Consider the following 27,111-nt stretch of genomic DNA (forward strand, 5'->3'; position numbering starts at 1 on the left):
ATAGTAATCAGTAGTACAAAATGTTCTACGAATCCCTGACTATAATACATTATGGGAACATATCATTTAGTTATTTGTGCCCATGGATATATAAATTTTTATATAAATCAAACAACGATATATTTACCCAACAAACCTTTCCATCTTTACAACCGAAGCCGGAATACTAAACGTTGCTTTCTAGTGATTAATTGATAGCATTCCTGCTCGCAGGCTGCAAAATGCAGATTTTATCGTTGTTTCTAACTATCTTATTTCAAAGCGTGTCGTTAGATTTTTAATTAACGCTGCCTTAAGGCGCTACAACAAGTAAATGAGCTATGTAACTTAATGCAATCTATAAAAAGCTTGATGTTGTAATATTCTTGGAAGATAAAAAGCCAGTTTCTTTAGGATCTAGAATAAGTTTATCCTGTGATTTTACTTTATTTAATTTTTTTGTTAGATATCGTTTGGAACATATTTCTCTTATTTTCGTATTTCAATCATAATTTCGTTTAATAGTTTCTAAAATGTTTCTAAAAGTTTTGCATTTTCGTTTAATGACTTTGACTTTAATTTACTATCGGTATTTGGCATAAACACATGATCGATGATAGTATGATGAAATTGCGTTTAAAATAAACAAAATACGAGTAGTAGTCTAAAGGCGATATATGGATACAGTTATTCTGTTCAGCCAGTATTTATATATATAAATTATCTAATTGTGACGTGTTTATACAATAGATAGTGATATTTTACGCAGCCAAAATGGGCGGTTCCACAACTAAATACGGCGTGTGTATTGTCATAGTGGACTGTGGTATAGCCGGGAAGAGTATCGGATATTGCGGAGCTGGTTGCGGACTCTGAGCCATAGGAAGTGCTTCGGGCTCCGAACAATGGAGCAGCCAATGCGTCAGCATGCGGCCACGACCTTTTAGTTCCACTTCTCCCCGCCTCTCCACCACGAAAGTCCCCCATTGATCCAAAAGAGCTCGCGTATTCTCGCTTAGATGAATTCTCAGAGCTGGAAAGGAATTCAATGTGAAACATTTTGTATTTCACTGACATCATCATTAAAAACCAGTATTTGACTCTATTGAGCATGATTTTCCTCAGACAGAGGTTAGACTAATCGTCCACCATGCTGGCCCAAAGTAGATTGGCATACTTCACACACGCAGAAAATTCACGGGTATGCAGGTTTACTCACGGTGTGGCTATCTCGGCATGGAAATTAATTTGTTAAATACGAATTTTTCTATCATTATTAATAGTCTTTTTTATATAGTGTAGCGTCAGGTCTTACGGTGTCCAGTAGACTCCATCCTGCTGGCTGTGTTCACAGTGTCTCCGAACAGACAGTAGTGTGGCATCTTCACTCCGACAACTCCCGCGCACACAGGCCCAGAGTGGACGCCCACACGCACCTAGTAGTGTAAATATAATAATTTTATTTTCTATCAAACAAATTGCGTATGTTTATTTTTAACGTGAAAAGTATGTTTTAACTTCCAAAAAAAAATCCAACACAAAAACATCATATAAAAATATATTAGTAATTTTTCTTTAAATTTTACATTGTTGTCATTAATATAAACTTTAAAAAGTAGTGGCCCTAATAGACAACCTTGGTTAAATCAGATTCTTCAGTATTTACACTGCTTTGACATTGCTGTATAATGTATAAGCTTCTACTAACCTCGAGCCGATGAGTCGGACGATGCCTGACCACAAAAGTACGTACAGCCTCCACCACAGCTAGCGCCATCAGGCAAATCTCCCTGGCATGCAAATCGCCGTTACGTTCTGGTAACCCCGATACCACCATGTATGCATCTCCAATTGTCTCCACCTTCATTACGAAATATTTTAATTTAAAAATCATTGTGACCAAAATTAATGTTGATATACGATTATCTTAAATCGCCACCGTCGTAATTATTAACAAAGATTTGCCAAACAATAATAAAAAAACTAGCTTATGTAAATTTTCTACAAAACAGCGTAGTCAAGGAAAAATAAACCTGCTCATAATAATCGTTACAATGGGAAGGAAGAATATAATCGATAGTAGCACACTTAGTAAGTTATCGTCATAAAGCCAAGACCCTATGTTAGGGTTTTGTTTTTATGTTCTAAGAACTGCAATTTTGCTATGCAAAAATAATACACCTTTCTCAAAATTTTGTTGCACGTGGACTATATTTCTATTTATTCTTCTGTTGTAACGATTTATCCCGCTCCATAAGTTCTGTTAATTTTCAACAAAAAATAACAAATGTTTTATATCCCTGAGCAGTAGTGGGTTAGTAAATCAGATGATTAAAAAAAATCTAAATGCCTACCTTGTAAACGTCATAAAATCCGATAATCCTGTCGAAAGTACTATACAAGTCGTTGAGAAGGTCGACCACTTGCATGGGAGTGGAGGCAGCGCATAGCTCGGTGAAGCCCACGATGTCACTGAAGTACACCGTCACACACTCGAAGCTTTCCGGCTGAACCACTTCGCCTGCCATTAGTTGTTCAGCCACTGGCCTGGTGAATGGTGTGAACATTACTCCTGATCTATTTTGTATCGGTTAATACTCGTAAAATTCAAAATTCAGAATTCATTTAATTCCAGTACTTTACAATGACTTTTGAAACGGCTGGTTTGTTTGTAGTGACTGACTCTACCAATGGTTCGGACTCTACCAATGAGATTGGCCGACAATGAACTCAACCATTGCTCTTTTACATTATACATTACTATACTATAGTAAGTATCGCTGTAAAATTGCCTGTCTGTCGTTTTTCTACAGGATCTATTTCGGAATGCGCCCAGGATCTTTTTGATCTAGCTCCTTCTTCACCTTTAACATAGCGTACCAACTGCGAGGCATAGTAGAGGTCTGCATCCATACGTAGTTGATGTCTCTTGGACGCGTACGAAGCGTTTTGGCTCTTCATTCCTAATCCACATTTCGAAGTTATGAAATGCCCGGCGTCCGTTTACCCTACCACCTACATTTTTTGATTTGTCAAAAGCGAACAACCATGTTCTAGGCAAGCGCGTTCCACCATCGGTTACATCATCGCATACTGTCAACCTTGGAGCCAAGCGCTTGCTTATAAATAAAAAGCATTAACGTGTGGATAAGTTAAAAGAGATAAGATTATATATATTATATTATAGTTACCTTGGCAAGACCTGATACAGCAATTCCTCTGATCGCTTTTTCTCTAAAGACAACTGCTCCGTCTTCTCTTCGACGAGTGACTCAAGGTTGTTTGCATACTGCTCCATGCGCCGCAGCAAGTCGTCCATCAAATTATCGCAATACCCTCTGCAAATATACCTTTATCATACCTAACGGATCTAACGCCGAAAGACGTTTAATTGATTGAATGCGATGAATGTTCCCGATACATAGTATACGGCGGATAATAGATTTTTTTTCTGGAAGTCGGTTTAAAAGCCAAAATGTATGACAAAGTAAATTATTCGATTTGATTTGAGAATAATAATTTTATAATTTTCATTCCAGTAAAAGTGAATGTAAACATCCGTACATACACGAGGCGCGGATTAGCGGATAGCTAGCTCCCTCGCGTTGTTTACGTTTAGAATAGCAAATAACACGTGCCAACCAACATTTTTTTATTTAAAATTCAACATATTTTAGAAACGTCGATGGCGGGAGACCTCTTCTACATTATTGCTTAACTTGCATGGCATTCGTCGAAAAATATGCTTTGTGACAACCGTCATACTATTCTGCTGCCAAGCAGCGTTGCTCTTGTTTGAAGGTTGTTTGATGATGAAATCATCATCATCATCATCATATCAGCCGATGGACGTCCACTGCAGGACATAGGCCTTTTGTAGGGACTTCCAAACATCACGATACTGAGCCACCTGCATCCAGCGAATCCCTGCGACTCGCTTGATGTCGTCAGTCCACCTGGTGGGTGGGTCGACCAAACTGTGCTTACTAGTGCGGGGTCGTCATTCCAGTACCTTGGTATGATGAAATACTCGTAACAATTATAGGGCCTCAAAGTGACCACACACCAGCAAACGCGTTGTTAGTCGAACAGGTGCACTGATGACATTAAACGAGTCGCATGGAGTCACTGGATGCAGGCGGTTCAGGACCGTGGTGTTTAGAAGTCCCTTTAAAAGGTCTATGTCCTAAAGTGTACGTCCATTGGCTTAAGTGATAACGAAGATGATGACGATGATGATGACGATGACGATGACGATGACGATGACGATGAATATGACGATGACGATGACGATGACGATGGCGATGACGATGACGATGACGATGACGATGACGATGACGATGACGATGACGATGACTATGACGATGACGATGACGGTGACGGTGACGATGACGGTGACGGTGACGATGACGATGACGATGACGATGACGATGACGATGACGATGACGATAGCGATGGCAAAGACGGTGTTAATGACGATCACGATAAGGATGATGATATTATACCGTGAACTTACTTAATATAGTTAGCGTTGATGGTGTCAAACGAGGGTCTGTCGTCAGCTGCATCAGCCCAGCACCGCGCCGCCAGCTCCAGCAGTTCAGCCGCCGCGCCGCCCGCTGTGCCCACTTCTCCGAGTCCCACAACTGGGCGAAATGGTGGAGATTCGCGCGCACATACACGAGTCACTATTTCTATTGGGGAAGTTATTTTCAACTTATATTTATTTTCCAGTTGAGAGAATCGAATCCATAATCGTCTTAGCACAAAGCAGGGTCACTACCCTGTGGCTGGTGGGAGGCTTTGGTCGTGGCTAGTTATCACCCTACCGACAAAGACGTACCGCCAAGCGATTTAGCGTTCCGGTACGACGTCGTGTAGAGACCGAAAGGGGTGTGGATTTCATCCTCCTCCTGACAAGTTAGCCCGATTCCATCTTAGATTGCATCATCACTTACCATCAGGTGAGATTGTAATCAAGAGCTAACTTGTAAAGAATAAAAAAAACTACCCAATACACCCATACAACACCCATAGCGCAACGTGGGCGTGGGTTTTTTGAAAATAGATTATGTAAAATAATAATAAAAATGAATTAATTAATTTAAATAAATCAAGGCCTAACTTAACAAAACAAGAAATAGTTGTTATGTTGCACTTACCTTTATTCGTCATAGCAGGAGTATAATGATGAAACGGTCCAGCACGTAATACAATCTCCTCAAGAATGATGCCAAAACTATAGACATCGCCTTTAAGGGACGACACCACACCAGGGTAGACGCTGCCTGCTACCAACTCAGGAGCAGTCCATAGGAGTTCTATACAAAAAGATTTACAGTATTCTAAGAACCCTAAAAACACATACCCCATATTCATAAACATGGATTAAGATTTAAACTTGTTCAAAGTAAAGAGGACCTAATCACTACTGTTTAAAGTTGACTTAACTTTAAAGAAATCTGAGGTTAAAATCTCAATCCTTGTTTAGAAATAAGTTCGATATAGAATAAAACTGGATATACTTTTACCCATCGATATAAATCGTTACATGGGCCCCTACATACTAAAGAACGTCATTACTCAAAGACGTGCAGGCACATCTTAACTTAGTATGAAACAAGCGCATGCTGTGACTTAAAAAAAATATTTTACTGCTTTTTTTCTTGTTTAGTCCCATAATTATGCCTTTGTGATCATTTTGGAAGTGTAAAAACACAAGTCGACGAATAATGAGAAAGTTGTTACTTTTCATTCGTAAGTATTTGTGAAACCAATGACAATTCCGCGACGCTTCGGGGCCCATCTAACGATCTACGATCGATGCTTTTGTATATACTTTGGAGAGTGTTTACAGGAACTTTACAATCTAGTTCCTCTATTCCGTTTCTACCACAGAACCGCAAGACGTCGTGAAAAATGGCAACCCTATGCTGTCGACATCCAGTTTTTTTCATTTTTTTTCAGACGTTTTGCATCAACGTTTCTAATAATATAAGCGCAGCCCCTGTACTACACGCTGTACTGCACGTCGATTCTCTTTCTACGATCGCAAACGCTTCGAAAACTAGAAAAATGTATAGAAATGACATTTGCTATCGACAGGTCACGTGATTAAGATCTGTCATTCCCTTAATAGGGATAATAACTTAGCACGCTTCCATCTTAGAATGCATCATCACTTACCATGAGATGAGATTGTAGTCAAGGGCTAACTTGTAAAGGAATAAAAAAAAAGTTTGAACCTCAATAAAATGTGGTATATCTGTTTATGTGGCTTTCAGTCCAATAATAATACTCTCTAAAAAACAAAGTTGTACCTAAGCTATCGTTTAGAAAACCACTTTTTCATCTTCAGTAAATTATCCTCCCGATATTGGTTGATCCAAAGATTTTATCGTTGGGTTGATCGCTAAACAAACTATCCACTGCCATTTTTGATAGAAGCATGGATAATTCGAGAGCTAAACTAACTTTGTGAAATGGAATTGTGTTTTGAAATTGATCCTTACTTTTGACCAACTTCACAAAATAAAAGATTCTAGTTTTAGGAAATAAATATTTTGTTTTTATAGGTCGAGGTCGACCAATTTTGATCAAGTAAGAGTAAAGGTGAATTTTCATTTAGCTGACGTGTCGTGTCGTGTTTTTAACCGACTTCAAAAAAAGGAGGAGGTTTCTCAATTCGACCGTATATATTTTGGCGCATCAGAACAGAATCGGTTTCATACATTTTGTATGCAACGCATCAGAAGCTATCACGACATGTCACAACACCTATGTGTAAATGTTACTATACAAATTGTATCATACCGATTTTTAGCAGAGACACAAAACTAATGTCGAACAAAGCTTATGATTCACATTTTTCAGGACAACTTAATTAATAAATCAAACTGTAACCAAAATAAGACCCTAGAATGGCAGAGAATGACCTTGAGTGACGTCACGCACTTGTGAACGATGTGTGTAGGGTTAACGGCGCCTTTGACAGATATCTAACATTCCCCTTTTCCACTCAAGTCACTCTTCCCGCCTATCCCATGAGATGTGGACGGCTCGAACGCCACGAGCACACTGAAGCCGTCCGTACCACAAGTCGTTGCAACGCGGCGATAATATGATTCTGTTCTGACGTATCACGACACGACACGTCAGACAAATATAAATCCGGCTTCTGACTGACATCCTCGTAAATTAATGTTTATTGGGAGTCTGTTTAGAAAAAAATATATTAAAAGCAAAAATCGTTATTAAGTAGGCTACCAAATAACAATTCGTCGAATTTGTTAATTTTCTCGGACAATTTCAACTGAATCAGGGAAATGTAACATCGAAACCTTTTCAAATAGCTAACCGTACAGCTTGAGCTAATTGCTACTAAAGAACAAACACATTTAGGATAATTACTGAAATAGTAGGCGTCGTCCTTAATCAAGTCAGTGGGCGTGCAGAGGGTGTTCAGTCCGTAGTCGGATATCTTCAACACAAAGCGTCCATCGATGAGGCAGTTCGAGGAACGCAGCTTCCCATGCGCTCCTAACCCGCTATGTAAATAGCACATGCCCTAAGAGACAGAAGATTATTAATTTCAAGCTGATGTGGTATAGAAATAAATAGGAAATGATTATTCATTATAAAATTCTTGAAGGAAATATAGGCCAGATTCTTAATATAGGTAACTTCGTAAGTAAGACTCCCGATGGTCCGCGCGGGCCGCGGGGCGTGTAGCGATGAATGAAAAACCCGCGACTGATGCACCTCACTTCCCCGCACGCACGACTTCACACCCGCGCAGTCTTTCCCCCCGTCGCCTGCATATCATAGGAGTGTCATCTACCACTAACTAACTTGCCAGACTGTACTATAAACATATGTAAATTATTACGAATCTTTTGACACCTCATTCAGTTAAATCGATTCAATAGTTTAGGCGCTACGGTGGAACATACACGCATACATAAAAACAGAGACTGCCAAAATCATTACCCTTCCTTTTGGCTTCGCCGTAGTCGGGTAAAAACATAGCTAACGTACAAAAGTTGTAGGAATAAAATTGGGATTTAATTTAAAGAATATTATCAATAAATGATTTCTAGACAAACATGTCATCATATTAATATTTACTTAAATAAAAATAATAAAAACAACCAATTACGACAAATGTTTTCTATTTTACGATAATCAAGGCTTTATAATATTTAGACCAAAATAACCTAGTTAGCAAAATGACAGACTGGAAAATAAAATAAAAATATCTGGTAAAGATTTACCTAATTTTAATTAATTAATAAAGTAAATTTAATTTAGAGAAACCGAAGCACTAAAATTGGGCTTTCATTTTCACACTCACAAATAATGGTACAAAAAAATTCAAAATCGGTAAAGTAGATACAGAGATTACCACCTACAACTTCACAAACATTACCTCTTTATAATATTAGTATAGATAATTACTAAAAAGGAAGCAGATAGATTGAATGGAGGCAGTAACAAAACTAAGTCTGGAAATACTAAGTAAACAATTAATCCAAAACATAAAGATAATTGGTACCCGAGCGTCGGCGGTCTGTTGATTCGAAAAGGATTACCACAAAGGTCACGAAACGAGATAAAGTAACAACCGCTGAAATTCGCAACTAATCCCTAAATTCACGTTTCCCTATCGTTCAGACATTCCTTAGTACCTTTCCTGCACAGTCGGTAATGCTTATGTTTCTAACACAGAGCTCCTGGGTTCTATTAGCTTTTCATGGTATAATTAACTCGAAGGTTACGGAATGAGATAAAGTAATAACCTCTGAAATTCGCAAGTAATCCCTAAATTCACGTTTTCCTAACGTACAGACATTTCTTATGACCCCTCTGGCACAGTCAGTAATGCTTCTGTTTACAACACAGATCTCTTGGGTTCGGTTAGCTTTTTTGTGGTAAAAATTGACCTTAAAAATCACGAAACGACATAGAGCACAACCGCTGAAATTCGCAACTAATCCCTAACGTTCAGACGTTCCTTACTACGAGTAGGTACCTCTTCTGCACAATCGGTAATGCATCTGTTTCTAACACAGAGCTCCTGAGTTCGGTTAGCTTTTGTTGTAGTAAAAATCATGGCCGACAGCGTTTTAGCTCGTAATGTCAAAAAAATATTTATATGATAAATTCTTTTCAATCTAGTGGAACGATAATGAACAATTTTTGACCTTAAAATACTATAGCTTGGCAACTTTGTTCGTAACACTACCGATGGTCCGCGCGGGCCGGGGGGCGTGTAGCGATGAATGAAAAACTCATGAACTCATCAACACTGATGCACCTCATTACCCCGCACGTACGACGCTGCTCTGTCTTTCCCCCCGTCGCCCGCATATCATGGGAGTGACTATTACTGATACTACTGTTATTACTACTATTAGTACTACTGATTATTACTATTATTAGTGATATATTACTAAGCACCTCAAATCAACTTGGGATTTTCAATTTTCCAAGTTGACTGAGAAAAAAGGAATAAGCAAACAACAAAATCAATGTAATCCAGCCTTGAGCGCGATTGGAACGGATTAACGCGAAGTTCATGGTTATTTTGATAACAAATACTAAACAGAGATTTGCTGCCAATCATCTTGTACAAACATGTTTATTTAGCTATTACAAATACTTGGTAATTGAATGTGTATTATATTCAATTGGCTCGTAAGGCCAGTGGCTAGCTCATGTGGCTTCAGTATTTTTATTTATCTATAAGTTGTAAGAGACTTTTATTATAAATAACATGTCAGCCCCATCGTATCCTAATTAACAATGACAATGATAAAAACAAAGCTACTCAAATTAATTACAACAATCTTCAGTTGATATTACATAAGAAAAAAACAATTTCTAATCTTAATTAAAATGAAAATTTATCTTAATTGTAACCATGAGTACTCAAAAGATTATTTATTCAGTAGGGTTATTATGTATTTCGGTGTACTATTCATAAATAATAATCAGTCACTATATCATTTTTCATCGTATTTTCGTTTTTGAAAATATCTAACATTGCTTTTTCAACGAAATTTTATAATTATCGTCATTTTAAGTAAACTTACATTAGTATAGTAGTGGAAGTAGTAAGTATTAACCTTATTTTTACTAAAAACTGTTATTTACGGTAATTTTGTTTAAATATTCATGTTAGATGAATGTTAAAACAAAACATCATTGCTACTTGATGTAAAATGGCGTAGTCAAGGTCATTTCGTAGAAATAACTATGTTGGATGATCACAAAAACGAAAATATGACGAAAATCGATCTAGTGTCTTATTGTTCGATTTGCACACTGAGATACATTATTATGTATATATATACATAATAATGATACAGGCCGCATCACGAGCTTCGTGAAATAGTGACCTTTCTTTGTTCTAATAAGTTTTCAGTAAACTAGAAGACTAGGTGCGAGCAGGTTAGGCAGTCGGGTTTTTTGTTTTTTTAATTATTTACTTGTAAAGGATGCATTGATACTTTGGACTTTTCATTACATATATGGTAGGATCTTGGGATGTCAAAATTTCTGCTTTTCTAAGACAAAGGTCCGGCAACCACGGGTTGTTGCTCTACAAAATTTTTCATCATCATCATTAACAACCCATATTCGGCTCACTGTTGAGCACGGTTCTTCTCTTAGATTGAGAGGGCTCTGGCTAATAGAAAACGCTTGCCCAATGGGGATTGGTAGACATGCTGAATTCCAGACTGGATTCAAACCTACACCCTCCGAATCGAAGTCAGAGTTCATACTCACTGGGCTTTTGTACTAGGACAAAATTGTTTCATAGTTAACAAAGTACTTATATGGAAATATGTCACATGTTTCCAGCTTTAGTTTAATAGTTTAAGACTTTAATCCTCTAAAGGTCGATACAAAGCTTAACATGTCGTATCTTCGGAGTGACAGGCATAAGCTTCAACTGAGAGGTCCGCTGATATCAGTAACGTCCAATAAGGAGTTAAATGCAAGTTTCCAAGCTGTCCACACCAGTTATCTACCTAATGTTAAAAGTTCGTCGATTACAGGTGGTATTAACATGCATTATTTATGTTATTTTAGAGGGGAGGTATCAGTATTAGTAGGTAAGAGGGTATTTGGGGATGGATGGAGGGATGACTTAAGCGCAGTTGTTTGTTAGGCAGCGTAGATACCGTCACGCTGCCAGTCGCGTAAGTGTAAGTAAGTGCTTTAATGTTTTGTGTTGTAATAATTGATAATGTTTTGTTTTGTAATTATCGTTTATCATAAATAGTTTAGTGTGGGCATGGAGAACATGTCGGGCAGGGAAGGTGAGTGTTAATGCATTCTGAAAGGATCCTTTAAACCTACTCTCAAGGTCACAAGTCCTGGGACCTGCACGAGGTGTTTCCTCTACCACAAAATAATGCTACAGTCACTGTCGTTGCTACCCGTCAAGTCACACTATGTCTTACAGAAACTTTGTCAGTTTTACCAAATTCAAAATTGGAGATTCTCCCTCTATTAATAGACGATGACCCTTATTACATGTGTAATACTCATATTTGGTAAACATTGTGAAACTTCAACTACTCGTAACATGCAATTTTAATATTAATTTCTACCAACGGTTGTCTGGCTCATTGATAAGTATTTGATAAAAAATTCGACACTTATCAAAACGTGGTAAAACTTGCTAAATGTAGAATTAACTTATCTTCTATATTTGCTTGCACGGAAGTTACTGTAGATACATTAAGGAGTTTTGAATAATTATAAAATTTTCTTTTGCCTGTTTATCAGTTTATCTTTTAACGGCTAAGGCGATTTATAAATATTTGATTCTGATCTTTCTTAATGGTTTACTAAACATGCACCTACCTGCACAATATCATGGACCAGCGAAGTTCTAAAGTTCCAGTCCAGCTGCAACTCCTCGTTGGCTAGCACGTCCTTCAGCGAACCCTTGGGGCAATACTCCGTCAGGATGAACATGAGGGGACAGTCCACGCAAGCTCCGATAAACCGAGCGGTGTTCTCGTGGGACACGTTGCGTGCCTACGACAAACAATTTAATAAATTAATCTTCTTCTTAAAGTGCTACATCTAACGAAGATCGGTGATCATTCTGTAACTTGAATCCTGGATACAGTATCTCTAAATAGCGACGGAGTGCTTTTATTGAACCACTGGCGAAGGTTTCTCAGCTTTACTACAGCCCTACTTGATCGCGTAGGGCTTTGGATTTGGATATGGATGCTTTTCTCCGTCCCAGTTTAACTAATAATTGTGAGCAATTGCAATTAGTCAAACTTTAGTCCTCGAAGAATTTGCCTCTTCTAAGGCAAAACTTTTAACTTCATTCGTAACTATCACATCATCACATTAATATTATAAACTTGATGGTAGTGTAACTGTGAATATTTGTTACACTTTCACGCCTTAAGTACTAAACCGATTTGACTGGAATTTGGAATTGAGACATATTTCCCTGGATTAACAAATAAATACATTTTTGTGTTTAGAGACTTGGTCTCTAACTATGGAATTTAGAAGGCTCAAAGTCACTCAGCGGGCGATGAAGCGAGCTATGCTTGGAGTTTCTCTGCGTGATCGAATCAGAAATGAGAAGACCCGCAGACGAACCAAAGTCACTGACATAGCTCAGCGAGAGCTGAAGTGGCAATGGGCAGGCTCGAAGATCCGATGGAGGTTAGGGTCCCAAGGTGCTGGAATAGCAACCCCGCACCGGAAAGCGCAGTGTTGGACCCCCCACTAGGTGGACCGAAGACATCAAGCGGGTTGCAGAGAGCCGCTGGACGCAGGCGGCTCGAGACCATTTTGTTAGGAAGTCCATGCAAAAGGCCTATGTCCAGCAGTGGACGTCCATCGGCTAATGATGATGATGATGAAATTTTTGTATCAAAAAAAGCGGACAAACTATAACTAGTATATTACAGTTTAATAACTAAAGCAAGGGTCATAAAACCTTGAAAATGTTGGTCATACTCGAACGTTAAACTTGAATACTTTTTTTTGGGTATTCATGTAAAAATATGAACAAACCTGCTTTATCTCCCATAACAGCTTTTTGTTGAAATCCAATTTCTTCCTGTGTATCTTCTTGACAGCGACGCGGTTGCCCTTGTACAGGCCGACTGTGAAGGGGGTCAGGGTCACCGGCGTGCCCAGAGAACCAGAGCTGCGAGCGCTCCAACCTAGAGACAGCTGGTTGCAAACAGTCCAAGCAAATTATTAATCTTCTTCTATCTTCTATCAGGGGGTGATTAGTGATCGATATTGATGGCAAAAATGCAATCAGTATTATGTCTGTCTGTCTGTATATTCGTTATAGAAACAAAAACTACTAGACGGATTTTAACGAAACTTGGTGCAATTATTCTTCATACTCCTGGGCAGGTTATAGTATATTTTTCAGCACGCTACAATCAATAGGAGCAGAGCAGTCAAAGGAAATGTTGGGAAAACGGAAGAAGTTACTCAATTTTTCCAGCGATACTGGTAAGGGCGGGATTAAAGAAATCTTAGGGCGGGCGTCCGCTAGTACATAGTATTGTGATGGAGCAAATAAGGCAGCCACAACCTGGGCCTGTAGCCACGTGGCACGTCGATTCTCTTTCTGTAGCCGCAACGATCTTAGTTAACGCAAGTTAACTAAAGTCTAAAGAAATCATATGAACATCGGCACGATTGATCGATCAACTTACGTATAGTTTTCGCGTTGCGTGGTATGTGCGTGAGTGAAAAGAAACATGAATATTGGCCAAAATCTGACTGCAGATTAACCTAAGCTATTGCGACCGCGGCCAATGACTTATCACAGCCAAGGTGCCTAAGTCATAAAAGAGCATCCACATTAGGGAGATACAGAGAGACTAAACTACTGATTTAAACTCAAAACAGGCTTACTTTTATCCCTAGTGCGTTTATTTATGCAACCACAAAAATTATCCCTTGACTCATTGACTGCCACGACTATTAAGCGTTAGCTTTAACATTTTCTGTTTTGTGTTGACTGCTATATCTGATGATGTCAACTGATAAATCTGATATGATACGAGCTAAAAGAGCTACTCGCTCTTTGGTATTACGCAACATCGCTTGTCAATTTGCCTTTACCGGTAGGTAGATAGCCAAGATTAAAGTCTAAAACTCTAAGGCATATAAATTATAAAATATAAAATCCTAAATTTACCTACTAGTTTAAATACCGGACCTATTGGCTAAAATGGAAAGCAGTTCCAACTGCACCAAAAAGGTCGCCAAGAACGTCTGGTAAAAACAAACCTTTGTTGTTTGTTTGTTTTACATTTTAATTTCACAAAAGAAAATTGTACAAAGGTGAAACTGAATGCCTTTAGGCATTTTCAACCAGTTTTACCTTTTGTGACGGGGACAGAACATATAAGTACTGCGTAGATACAAATGACCAGACGTTATGAAGAAGTTCATTTATAAGATGAATTTGACGGTGAAATTAATTTCAAGGTATTAAACGATAGGGATCACCAAAAAGAAAAGAAAGGAACGGCGCTCGAGCGGATCTATACTAATATTATAAATGTGAAAGTGTGTGTGTCTGTCTGTCTGTTTGTTTTTCCGTCTTTCACGGCAAAACGGAGCGACGGATTGACGTGATTTTTTAAGTGGAGATAGTTGAAAGGATGGAGAGTAACATAGGCAATTTTTTGTGTCTTTCTAACCCCCTACTTCCCTAAAATGGGGGGGGGGGTGGATTGGGTGGAGTTTGCATGAAGCATTCCGCAGTTTTCAAAGTCCGGATCCGCTAGTCTAATAAAATAAAACTGTAACCGGACTAGTTCTGCACGTTGAAGACATAAAAAAATGTTTACAGTTTAAAATAACTGATTTATATAATTTCTTTTTATTTTTGTCTATCTGTCTGTCTGTTATTATTTCACTGAATTAATTCAAATGAAACTTGGACAATTTGGATTCATAATTATTATCAAGCAGAACACAAGATACTTTTTGTTGTGTATAAAAGGGACACCCCCTTTTATTAGAAGAGGTTGAAAGTTTGTATGGAACTATTTACTAGTGACTATTGTTCAAATGTTGTACCTAATGTAAAACAATAAAATTAAAAAAAAATGATCTTACATTGACTTTCTCGTAGACAAAGTCGCAAACGTTGCTAGTATTTTATAATTAACTATTCCATTATCCTCCCTAAATCTAAACAAGATACTTTATCTGTTTCCTAATAATATTTACTGGATTTATGAAACGGAAAACATTCTATAAAGCATTTTCCTTATTAATTAAAAATGAGAGTATACAAACTGAAATACAATACTTTTAGCAAAATAAAAGCCATTTTTCATCGCAACCCGCTGAAGCCGGACCGGTTAATTGACGAAAAACAATAAAAACACTGTTTACGGCGTATTCGAGTCAATTACCTTAATTACTGTTAACAATAATTACGCCAAATTAATTAACGACGCATCGAAGTCGAGCTTTATAAATGTTAACAAAACATTGTTGATGGATTTCATTTTCTTTGATCTGAATTCGAATGAAAAATGAGTAATTGTTTAAGACTTCCCCGAAAAATAAAAGTCCATAATTGTAATATTGGTATAACTAACTGACACAGCGTGATTTCACCCGCGTAGTTCCTATTCCCGTAAGAATACTACATAATAATATATAGCATATAGCCTTCCTCGATAAATGGGCTATTTAACACTGATAGAAATTTTCAAATCGGACCAGAAGTTCTTGAGATTAGCGCGTTCAAACAAACAAACTCTTCAGCTTTATAATATTATATATATAGTATAGATTCTGGCGAGGGGATTTTTTCATGATAAGAAACAAGCATTATTTTACTGAGTCGTCTTCTCATGTTTGCACAATTAACGACAAAGTTATATTATGTTTGAAATTTTTCAAGCAAAGATCGCGTACAGCACAATCCTCACTATGTCGATTGTTATGTTTCAGGGTTCAGTTCGAAGAGCCGATGGACATTGTGGTCTCAATGTACTGGAACGGCGACCCCGCACTAGAAAAGAGCAGTGTTAGTCGACCCCCCACCAGGTGGACTGACGACATCAAGCGAGTCGCAGGTTTTACGATGGATGCAGGCGGCTCAGGATCGTGATGTTTTGAAGCCCCTATAAAAGGCCTAGGTTCTGCAGTGGATGTCCATAAGCTGATATGATGATAATGATGCCAGGCATCTCTCTTTTTACAAGGGTGTTGTTGCCTAGGAGCTAGCGACATCGACTTGCTCCAAGCCCGTGCTCCCTTCACTTTCTACAGCCTAGAGCCGCGCCCACCACGCCGTGTTGTATACTCACTTTGAGTACTTCGTTGATGCTGTGCAGCGCAGGGCTGGCACCGAGGCCGGTGCCCACCTCCACCAGCACTTCTTCGGGTCGCACCCGCCACGCCGTATTGTTCAGCTCAGCCTCTATACGCACTTGCCTGGCACATCGGTAATATCACTTATATTATCATCAAACTTCTATTGATATTAAATTTGGTTGAACATTAATACAATTTCGAAAAGGGCACATGTCTGAAAATTGAAATGTCTAGGAATTTAAAAAAAATAAATTATTTTCCAAACCAGTGTTTAGGTTCTAAAACTATTGTGTTACATTTTGGTATTAATTAGCCTTTGAAAATTACGAATATAATTTATTTTAAAATAATCTAAATATTTTAAATGTATTTTAAAACGCACTTTTTGTCATCACAGAAAGTCTAACTACGGCGTAAGTCGTACCCTGACAACTTAAGAAACCTTAATCTACTTTATTGTCAATATTATGATGTGTGAGCGGACTACGGTTTGCTCATAGAATCGAAAATTTAATATTTTTATTGGTAAGTAAGCATACAATAGGAAACGTAAGCTTAACTTGTCCTATTTACTATACAAATCATGCCGTGGAATGATGGGAAGAATACTGGTTGCATGTCAGCGTTGGACAGCCAGGCTGATCCTTTGCGCAAAATTTGAGCCCGCTCTTCTGTCACCAGTTGAGGTAGGTATAGGTTGAATTATGTTATTATTAGAAAGAAGGAAAAAGTATGTCTTTTTACCTCTAACGTAATGTTTGTTACCTCTTAACTTCATCATTTATTAACCAACTTTGAAAATTCTTTTTTTTTGTTTTCTTTCAACATTATTTTTTGTTTGATAAAATCAAAATAACTAAACGTCTTTGAAGTCGGTTCCATTTTTGTGTTAAAAAGATTAAAAGAATAAAAGAGATCTTACATAAAGAATAATTTTAAAAAAAGTTCAGTCTACTAAGTATAGATACAAACATGTTTTTTTCCTCCACAACCTATAAGAGTAATTTGAACCTTAATACAAACATCAGATACTTACTTGTAGGCAACGCATCCGGCAGTCACCGCCAAAGTGAGGAAAACAGCCAGCCCAATAAAGCAATATATCAAAACGGCCTGCGCCTCTGAGCAGCGTGAAATGATAAATTTCAATTTACACCCCGCACTCTTCTCTATAGCTTTTTGTCCCGTAATATTGTACGAAATGGGATATTAAGTGAATTTTGTAATACCATTAAGAGTTTTCAAGGTTGGCAAAGGTATGAAACGGTAATGGTATGGACCGATTCAAAAACAAGGTCCCTAAATTATATCACAAAGGATTTTAAAATCCTATGATTACGGTTTGATCTTTTAAGCGTCCCTTTGATAAGCAAAGGTAAACTAGGTGAATAGAACAAAAGTTTAATTGAAAATTGTAATGGTCTTCGAGCCAAAAGTATGTCAACCCCTTAGCCCAGGATCCGTGGAGCATTTTTACAATTATTTACTAAACAAGTTTTTCGTGAGTAGCTTTATATTGATGAGATGCTCAACTTTTTTATTTACGAAAATTCTTGATTCTGGTAGGGTTACTAGGTAATGAAAATTTCTGAGCGTCGGAACGAGGCAATGTACAACGCAATTCGTAAGACATTGTGGCTGTTATGTTGTATAACTATTAATTAAGCAACAGTAAAAAAACAGTAAGTTAGTAACAACTTCTAATAACCTCGTTATTGATACAAGTTGGGAGGAGGGAGTTTACCAAAAGTTACTACCTACTATAGGTACAATAAATACCGTAGAGCCCAAGAAGTTTGGTGAAGGATATCAAGTCTGAAAAGTCCACCAATCATACTTGACCATTGTTGACGTATTTGTAGTATAATTTTTGGGATAATGTGGAGAAATTATCTCCTCAGTTAGCCAAAAAATGGTAAACCTTCACCAGACACCTTTGAATTTTTATCTTTAATAGTGATTTTCGAAGGGTCTCGAAGGTTGGTTTGCTATAGATACAAATGAATATAATATTTTTAATCTACCTCCTTGACACATGGGGTCCGTTCCAAGGAAACCACAACGCGGCTTATCCGGGGGTGGACCGCGCTTGCCCCCCGGCCAGTGGATCGCCTTCCCCGGGACAGCTTTATAGCTGCTGTTCAGGCCGTGGTAGAAAGCCACAACCTAGGGAAAAAAGGCTAGGCTAGGATTCAAAATTCAACCGTATAAATAGACTTATAATAATTTTTGTGAGAAACTTAGTTCCTTTTTGTAAAACAAATCGGTCAAGTGCGGCTCGACTCCCGCACGTCGGGTTCTGTACCATCTATGAAAATGGAAAAAAATCACGTTTGTTGTACGAGAGTCTAATTTAAATATTTATTTTTTCTGTTGTTTTTTATATTTGTTGTTCATTCATTTCAAAATCATCCCCACTTTACATGTAGGAGAGATTAAAAAAATATTTATCAAGCTTATATTTTACGACTTCGTTCACATTTTTATGTACATAATTATGCTAATTTACAGCTGTGTAGTATTAATAGTCTCTGCGCTAAACCGCGAACAGACGGATGGACATGGCGAAACTACAAGGGTTCCTTGTGGATTACGGAACCCTAAAAACTGTTACAGGCACAAAATGCATTTTAAATACCTCTTTCGAATCACTTAAACTGTTAGTACATGATATTGAGGGACGATTCATAACGTTAATATGTATTGCCTTCAGTTTTTGTCTGTGTTTGCCTCAAATTGCGTCATAGTACTTTTTTTATTTAAAAACGTTTTCTCACCTCAAATTTTCCTGTGACAGGATCCAAATCAAAGATGGCGTAGTCAGCATCGCGATCGCCGACCGAATCAATACGCACATGGCCGGTGATGCCTAACAATGAAAACAATTATATCATCATCAACCAATTTGAACGATACTACCACCAATATAGTACTTCTTTCGGTATAAAAGATTAAACTTAGACCACAAACCCACCACGCTGTCGTACAAGGTGATCATGGTTAACTTTGTATAGCCGGTTGGTTTCGGTCATTATCATTAACATCTGAAAATCACTTTCAACCTTAGGCAGGCGTCCACAGATCCGCAACATACGTATCGGACGCATCATATCAATGATGATTGGTTGATTGATGGATTTTTTATTTTACGGTAGATAAAATCTGTTCGATGCGGATCAGTGGACGCACTGCAATTGTATGACTTCCTATACAAAGAATGCTAAAATCCGTTTGATGCGATGTCCGATGCGAACGATAAGGATCTGTGGACGCCTGCCTTAACGTGCTCTCCGCATGGGAATGTGACACCGCCAAGTTTGGGAAGTCAAGCTGCTACTGACAATTTCTTATCCAATCCAGTACCTTATGATCCAAGACCATATATGATAACCATTTGACTAACGAGGAAGTTATATAATAAATCTCTATATTATACTAGTGTCCGCGACTTCGTCCACCCTTAGACCTCCTTATTCTGGCCCTGTCACAAAATCCGATCTTAGCGGACGACTCCTAAACTACTACTCGACTCGAAAGTGTTTTTCGATACTTCGTGATGAGTGACCTAATCGCTTTTATATATGTCTAGATATTAATCAACACATGAATTATGTTTAGATGATCATAGTTACCGTGAAAATCTCGTCCCCACATGCGGCTAGTGATGTTTCGTCCGTTCCTAATGTCGCCTCCTTCGGTCAAGGTCTCGTTTAGCGCCATGCCCAATAAATATACACCATCGTAGAATGCGCCGATGAAGAAGTTCACCTATCGATAATAAAGCAATGCTATAATATATTTTTTTATTAAATTCTACGCTTAATGCTTTGTTCTTACAAAAAATTACGTTAACAATCTATTATTGTATAAATCAAAATAAAATATTGTTATTAAGTTTTACCGGCAGTTTTGCTGGTCTACAAAAGCACATTTTTTCTGGATGAAATACATATAGGTTTATTGTTAGTAAAAAACTACATTTGCTAATTAGTGACTTTACATATTATGTGTAGGTACACATTATTACAATTAAAAGCTAAAGAAAATGCAAATTTTTCATGAAAGTTTCTTTGTTCAAAATTACGCTTGTCGCAGGTTTCCTGTGAAGCGTTTTTGTTGCTTTCAACATAAAGTTAAAAAATACTCGATTTATGGTTATTTAGTTACCTCTTCTCCGTCCGAGAACGTGTAGTTATATTGCTGCTTGGCGCGCATCCTTACAGTATCCGCAAATTCGTCAAAGCGATCCCCGGTCGGCAGCTTGAGCGAGACCCTCAGTAAAGCCTCGTAAGCGGCTCTCGCAGCCGCGTCCCGGTCGTCCCCGGCTGCCCATCCCGTCTCACCCCAGTAACCACCCTTTGGTATAAACAAAATTAAATAATCTTTATCAAATTTGGCCTAGGTATGTATTGTCTGTAAGCTCATCAAAGCGATTGCCAGTCGGCAGCTTGAGCGAGATTCTCAGTAAAGCCTCGTAAGCGGCTCTCGCGCCCACGTCTCTATCGTCCCCAGCTACACATCCCATCTCACCCCAGTAACCACCCTTGGATATAAACAAAATTAAATAATCTTTATCAAATTCAGCCTAGGTATGTATTGTCTGTAAACTCATCAAAGCGATCGCCGGTCGGAAGCTTGAGCGAGACCCTCAGTAAAGCCTCGTAAGCGGCTCTCGCGACCGCGTCTCTATCGTCCCCGACTGCCCATCCAGTCTCAGCCCAGTAACCACCCTTTGATATAAACAAATAATCTTTATAAAAATCAGCCTACATATTGTCTGTAAATAAATATAACCAAAGCTAAATAAAAAAATAAGTAAAGCATCGGAATCCTTGTCCCAGTCATTTTGAGCAGCCTTTTCATCCCTTTAAGATAAACAAATACCTAATCCTTGACAAAATCGTAGCCTCTATTATATGTCCACAAACTCGTTTAAGGGATCGCCGGTCGGCAGCTTGAGCGATACTCGCAGTAAAACCTCGTAAGAGCTTCTCGCGATCAACCATGACCCTGACAGACCATGCCAAGACACAGTTCTTCCTCCTGCAGGCTAAAGGATTTAGAGTTAAAACATGCACATTAGTCCTATGTGTGTTTAAAACTAGGATCACTGCCTAACTTATCCTGTCTGCTCCAGGATTCCATCTATGCTCCATTACGCGCAAAAAAAGGGTACATAAGTCACAGTCGCTGTTGCTGAATCGGCTAAGACAAGACGACGAACTACAGGGAAAAAATAAAATTAAAAATAAATAGAAAAGTTAGGACAAGTTATGGTTTATTTTCGACACAATAATAGAACGTATAACGGAAATAGTAACTGGTCTCTAAGGTATGGAATGAAAGTCATCAAAAACTCGTTCATTAATAATGTGGGTCATCCCTACAGGAAAGCAAGCAAATGAAATTATTTGCTCCGCGGGCATCCCAAGTGAGGTAAAGTTATGATAACTTCTAAATAAACTATGTGGACTGAAAATTGAATCCTAGGCCCTACTATTGACACTTAATTGGAAGAGAAAGGAATTATTCTTGTTGTATTCTTTTTCAATGAAAAAATAAACATGACAATATTTAAATAAATTTCTGGCAAATTTTGTTTTTATGGAAAAAAATGTTGGTAGCAACACTAAGCAACATTAAATTAAAAATCAAAATTAAAAAATGAATTTTTAACAGATCCCGATTATAGAAAGTCATCATAGAAAATTAAATACGTTTCATCACATTTCGTCAAGTTTTTTTTATTAAAAAAAATATTTGCCATTTATTCAAACACTATATATTTACTCAAGGTCGGAAAATCTATGTAAGGAGTGGGTACGACACTAGTCCAGCAGCCGGGCTTCAAACCCATGTCCTCTTGGCGTGTGTCCGGCACCTTTACTGTTGAGCTATTGAGGCTTTTGGCGTCAAGAAGTTTCAAAGCAAGTTTGTCAAATATTTTAGTTACAAGGATAGAGAACTAAATTCCGTCTAAAACTTGTGGTTTATGTACTAGGAGGACACAAACCTGGAATATCTCAACATCCAGAAACGCCCAGTCTCCACGAGTCATGCCGAGCGAGTGTGCTGCGAGGAGGAACTCCCGCACCAAAGATCCACGGACGCTTAGTATTACCACTGCGGGAGAAACTGGTATTACTCGACAAAAGCAACTAGGCACCTAAATTACATCACGCGGGTTTCTTAAAGTTTGTTAAAAATTGATATTGGAAAAATAAAATATTAATTGATTAAGAAACACGGCATTGCAAGAACCACCTCATGACTAAGGGCCCCGTTCGAAACTAGTCTGGCATACTCCAACGTTGTATACACGTGAGTTTTAGCCGTTGTTCATAATCAATTAATATGAATAACACTCACGATAGCTTAAATTCTAATAAAGGTAATAAAATTATACGAGTAATAATTATTATAGCAGAACCATGATAGTCCAGTGGACACGAGCTCTGCTTCCGATACCGGAACGTGTGGGTTCGAATTCGGTCCGTGGCATGCATCTCCAACTTTTTAGTTGTGTGCATTTTAAGAAATTAAATATCACGCGTCTCAAACGGTGAAGGAAAAACATCGTGAGGAAACTGCATACCAGAGAATTTTCTTAATTCTCTGCATATACCTACACACGCAGAGAATTAAGGCATATTATTTATGTAATTACATTATTTATGTAATTCCATTACTATAAGATTCATCAAAATACAACAAATACATTGGCTTGTCTACTAAAGAATGAAAGTTATTACACGTCAAACATATCAAATTATAGCCGACCCAGTGAGCGGGCTGACTTTGAACTTTGCTTCCAATGCTCTTGATTTTTCCTTAGACGTTTTATGTACATTATGGTCCAGTAGTTTTTGCGTTAAATACTTATAAACTTCTATATATAGGATGCTCGGGAGTATTTCCCATAAGTCTAGTCATAGTTTCTTTAACAAAAATTTATTTAAAATGTTCAAGGAACATGTGTTCTAAAATGAATATTTTCGGAGTAAATAATATTTCTTTTGCAAATCTTAAAATGAGTCCCTTAAAAGCATCCATATAGTAATGACGTAGCCAAACTTATTCATTGATAAAAATGCAACGATAGATGTGTCACATGGAAACCGGAATTATTTGAATTACGTTGTATGAAAACATAAAATGTTTTTTTTAGTTGAAAAACAAAAGTTAGTCTGCAGTACGGCTCCTATAAGTGGATTTGTCAAAACCTTGAAGTTATGGGAAATACTTACGAGCACCCTATATAAGCGACTCGTGAATCCAGTCAAGCTTCGACTTTTATTAATTTACTTCTTCCCTAACCCTACCCTACCGTCGTCCTTTTGCCTTTTACCTTTTGCCTTTTGCCGTGTGTAGTAGAAGGTGTAAAGAAAATCCTGTTTACCGATCTCCGTCTAATGTTCAACTGATTTTATATTTTACAAAATGTATTGCGTTAGTAGAGCTAAAATTAAAAATGTATTTCCAAGAGGTTAGCGTTTAAAACCTAAATTAACGCACACTCGGATTTGTTGGTTAGCTAGGTTCTGTTTGGAAGCAAAATTATTAAATTCAAAAACTCAGTCTATCTTTTGAAAAGCGACTTGTAAACAATGGTTACAAGACAATTCAATTTAGCGTACCTTACTTCAGGTAAACAATGAACTTAATTGTAAATTTAACTAAATTGTTTCAAGTAGGAATACTAAAGAGGATTTATTATAATACAATGAAATAGATAGATACGTTTTCATCAATTTATTTCTAAACTAGCTGACACAGGCGTCCTCTGTGACCCTTGTTTTTTTAATCATCTTGAATGAAAGCTGAGATGGAAGCGGACTTATTTGGAAGACGCACAAGTTTTATTCTAACACTACTTTAATTTATTATTCAATATACTTGTTTTTAGAGCACGTCATTAGCTTGTTATACAAATATATTTTTAAGTATCAATGCATATTAGGTTATGATAGTACGGTGGAATACCTACATCCTGATATATAAATGCGAAAGGTCATTCATTACGAAATCTCGAAGACCTCTTGATTTACAAAGATAAATTTTGGCAGGGAGGTAGTTTATATTATATTTATATAATATATATTTGCGATAGGGCCGGATTATGGAGGTCTAAGGGCGGACGAAGTCGCGGGCGTCCGCTAGTACATTTTAATTGATTTCAGTTTTATTACCTCTGGCATACATGCTGACATCCTTAAGCAGCGCTTCGCAGGACTCGCTTTCATTGCCGTCCAGCTCACGAACTGCTTTGAGAATGCCTTCCTTCCGCAGACCCCACTCTAGGCTTTTACCTAATAAGATAAAATATATCATTATATATGTACTAATATTACACATTACTAACTTTTGGAAGAATTATATTTTAATAAGTGCTAATATATAAATATTGAACAACGTTTGCGGCTAAGTCCTTGTCCAGAATGGGCGAATTCGTCGCGAGTCGTATCGCGCGAATTCATACGCGCGTTGTCAAAGTACTAGACATCAATACATCGCGTCCACAAGCATCGCGCGAATTCAAAATACGCGCGTAAATCGCGTGCACTACTCTATACTGTCAACGCGCGTTTGATTCAAAGACAAATGTTATTATTTGCATGCATAGTTACCAACGGTAAGCGAGAACAGATCCGACTTGTCCAACAGCAGAGCGACGTGCGTCCAGCCGAAGCGCTCGAACACGCTGGTGAAGACGCGCGGCAGGCGGCACTGGCAGTACGACATGCGCGTCAGCGTGGGGTACTTGCCCTTGTCGTTGACCAACGTTTGCGGCTAAGGCAAATGTTATTATCTGCATGCATAGTTACCAACGGTAAGCGAGAACAGATCCGACTTGTCCAACAGCAGAGCGACGTGCGTCCAGCCGAAGCGCTCGAACACGCTGGTGAAGACGCGCGGCAGGCGGCACTGGCAGTACGACATGCGCGTCAGCGTGGGGTACTTGCCCTTGTCGTTGAACAATGTTTGCGGCTAAGAAAGAAAGAAAGAAAGAAAGAAAGAAAAATCTTTATTACAGCATTATGCCACACAACACAATTTGCTCATAATATCATAATATTGTCATATTAAATAATATGACTGGACAATATCCTGCGATGTGTGGCATAACCCATAAGACAAATTATATACTACGTTACTTAATCAATAAACAATTTTCATATGAGATTTGCGCGCCTTATATGAAAGCTCTAGATGTCGTATACGTAGGTCGTAGGCCCTTTCTAATAAATACCATGTCTAATTGCAAAGATCATTCCATTTATACATACTCTTTAATTGATTCCAGATGAAGAATAGACTTTGGTTTTGAATGTTGTTTAGAGTAAAGAACATTTAAGATATTATAGTATAGATTTTTAGACTACTAATTGGATATAAAATTAGTAATTATTAAATAATCCGCCTGATTAATAAGAGGGTCATGAGCAGTTAAAACTCTACACTGCGCTGCAGGTACCAGCATCAAACACAAAAACGTATTGTATTTAACCAACTACGGATACAAAATAAAGTAAACTAAAACATTCTACTCGTAAATCGTACCTAAAACTGTCGTATCGCTTTAAAAGAGTATTCTCTACTTAAAGACTGATAAAGAAACTTTATAGAATGCAACGTTGTTTTTGTTCATTAGAGCGAATCAAATAATACCTTATTTACGTAGCGCAGACTTGACCTAATGGACTAAGAGCATGTCGTGATCAGACCTTCGTTATTTTATAAGCTACTTGTAATGTTTAATCTTTAACTCACACACACACTCACAAATGTAGTCCCTCGAAAAACCTCCCGAAGTCACCTGTTCCAAATTCCATAGTAGGTAGAAACATGTTGAAATAAAATAAAATATTCTTACTCTTAAACGAGCACTAAAGGCGTAGTAGTAGGCGGTTGCACCGGCGAGTTTAGCTGAGGTCCCGGAGCATCACAATATGCAGGGTTTTAGTGGTAAGTCCCACATAACCCGTTTTGTCCCCCAGTAAGTCGGGTATCTCACAAAGAGATTTCCCCCCCCCTGATTAAAAGAAAAAAAAAGGTAGCAACATGGGCGGACAAACTTTCAGATTTTATTCTGAAATAGTAGTCTGTAGCAGTCACGAAGGTTTGACTATTACAGGCTTTCTATCTCTATAGTTACTGCTAAACTGCGTAAAAGCTATAAATTCTTCTTACTCACCTGTGTGTCTTTTCGCAAATTCCTCAGTTTATGCATTCGACTGACGACGCTCGCAGGAGCGGCCAACTCCCCTTCCGAAGGCGGCTGTTTCAAATACAAATAACAATTAAACTCTACATGCAAACAAACTAACAACTCACATTTACTTTGCTGCCTGACATGTTCTCCATACCCACACAACAATTTATGATTAATAATTAAACATTATTGCACAAAATACGCGACTAGCAGCGTGACAGTGTTCACGCTGCCTAACAAAGACATAACTTGATATCAACAATTACCCTTTTATTTATACTATCGCTGTCATAACAACTTTTTAGAAATACCTCCTTTTATAATGAAAAAATACGTGTGGCACTCGGGGACTGCCCCGGTAAATTCAAATTCAAATTTCATTTATTTCGATTAGGCTTAATTTACAAGCACTTTTGAAAAGTCCAGTTATCTCATGATTTAATGGTGTTAATTGAAGTCGAAAACTTAAAATTAAAGTTCCAAAAAGAAGGCCAGAGAAGAGTCCACAAAAATCTCAGCCAAGGTTTTTTTTGAAGCTATTAAAACTATTGCATAGCATTTTT

At 37.9% G+C, this 27,111-nt stretch overlaps 1 protein-coding gene across 1 annotated transcript; it reads right to left on the reverse strand.

Moving 5' to 3' along the window:
* Positions 1–105: 105 nt before the first annotated feature.
* On the reverse strand, positions 106–25,131 carry LOC112044098 (atrial natriuretic peptide receptor 1). Its single transcript, XM_052887801.1, has 19 exons — positions 24,963–25,131; positions 24,525–24,644; positions 22,349–22,458; positions 20,503–20,691; positions 19,968–20,103; positions 19,113–19,204; positions 18,357–18,501; positions 17,372–17,459; positions 16,311–16,455; positions 13,042–13,203; positions 11,857–12,033; positions 7,390–7,546; positions 5,142–5,300; positions 4,496–4,673; positions 3,171–3,329; positions 2,334–2,526; positions 1,688–1,840; positions 1,295–1,415; positions 106–1,012 (listed from the first exon to the last, which is right to left on the reverse strand). The coding sequence occupies exons 1-19, from the start codon at positions 25,075–25,077 to the stop codon at positions 741–743; spliced, it is 2,871 nt and encodes a 956-aa protein (XP_052743761.1). The 5' UTR covers positions 25,078–25,131; the 3' UTR covers positions 106–740.
* Positions 25,132–27,111: the final 1,980 nt, after the last annotated feature.

Source organism: Bicyclus anynana, chromosome 20, assembly GCF_947172395.1.
Source record: "Bicyclus anynana chromosome 20, ilBicAnyn1.1, whole genome shotgun sequence".
In the NCBI taxonomy this organism is placed as follows: domain Eukaryota; kingdom Metazoa; phylum Arthropoda; class Insecta; order Lepidoptera; family Nymphalidae; genus Bicyclus; species Bicyclus anynana.

Coding starts and splice junctions, on each gene's coding strand:
- LOC112044098 (XM_052887801.1), bottom strand. CDS start 25,077: ATGTCGTACTGCCAGTGCCGCCTGCCGCGCGTCTTCACCAGCGTGTTC. Junction 17,460..18,356: donor CCCCATGTGTCAAGGAGGTA/GATTAAAAATAT, acceptor TTTCACGCTGCT/CAGAGGCGCAGGCCGTTTTG. Junction 2,527..3,170: donor CTGTATCAGGTCTTGCCAAG/GTAACTATAATA, acceptor ACCATTCACCAG/GCCAGTGGCTGAACAACTAA.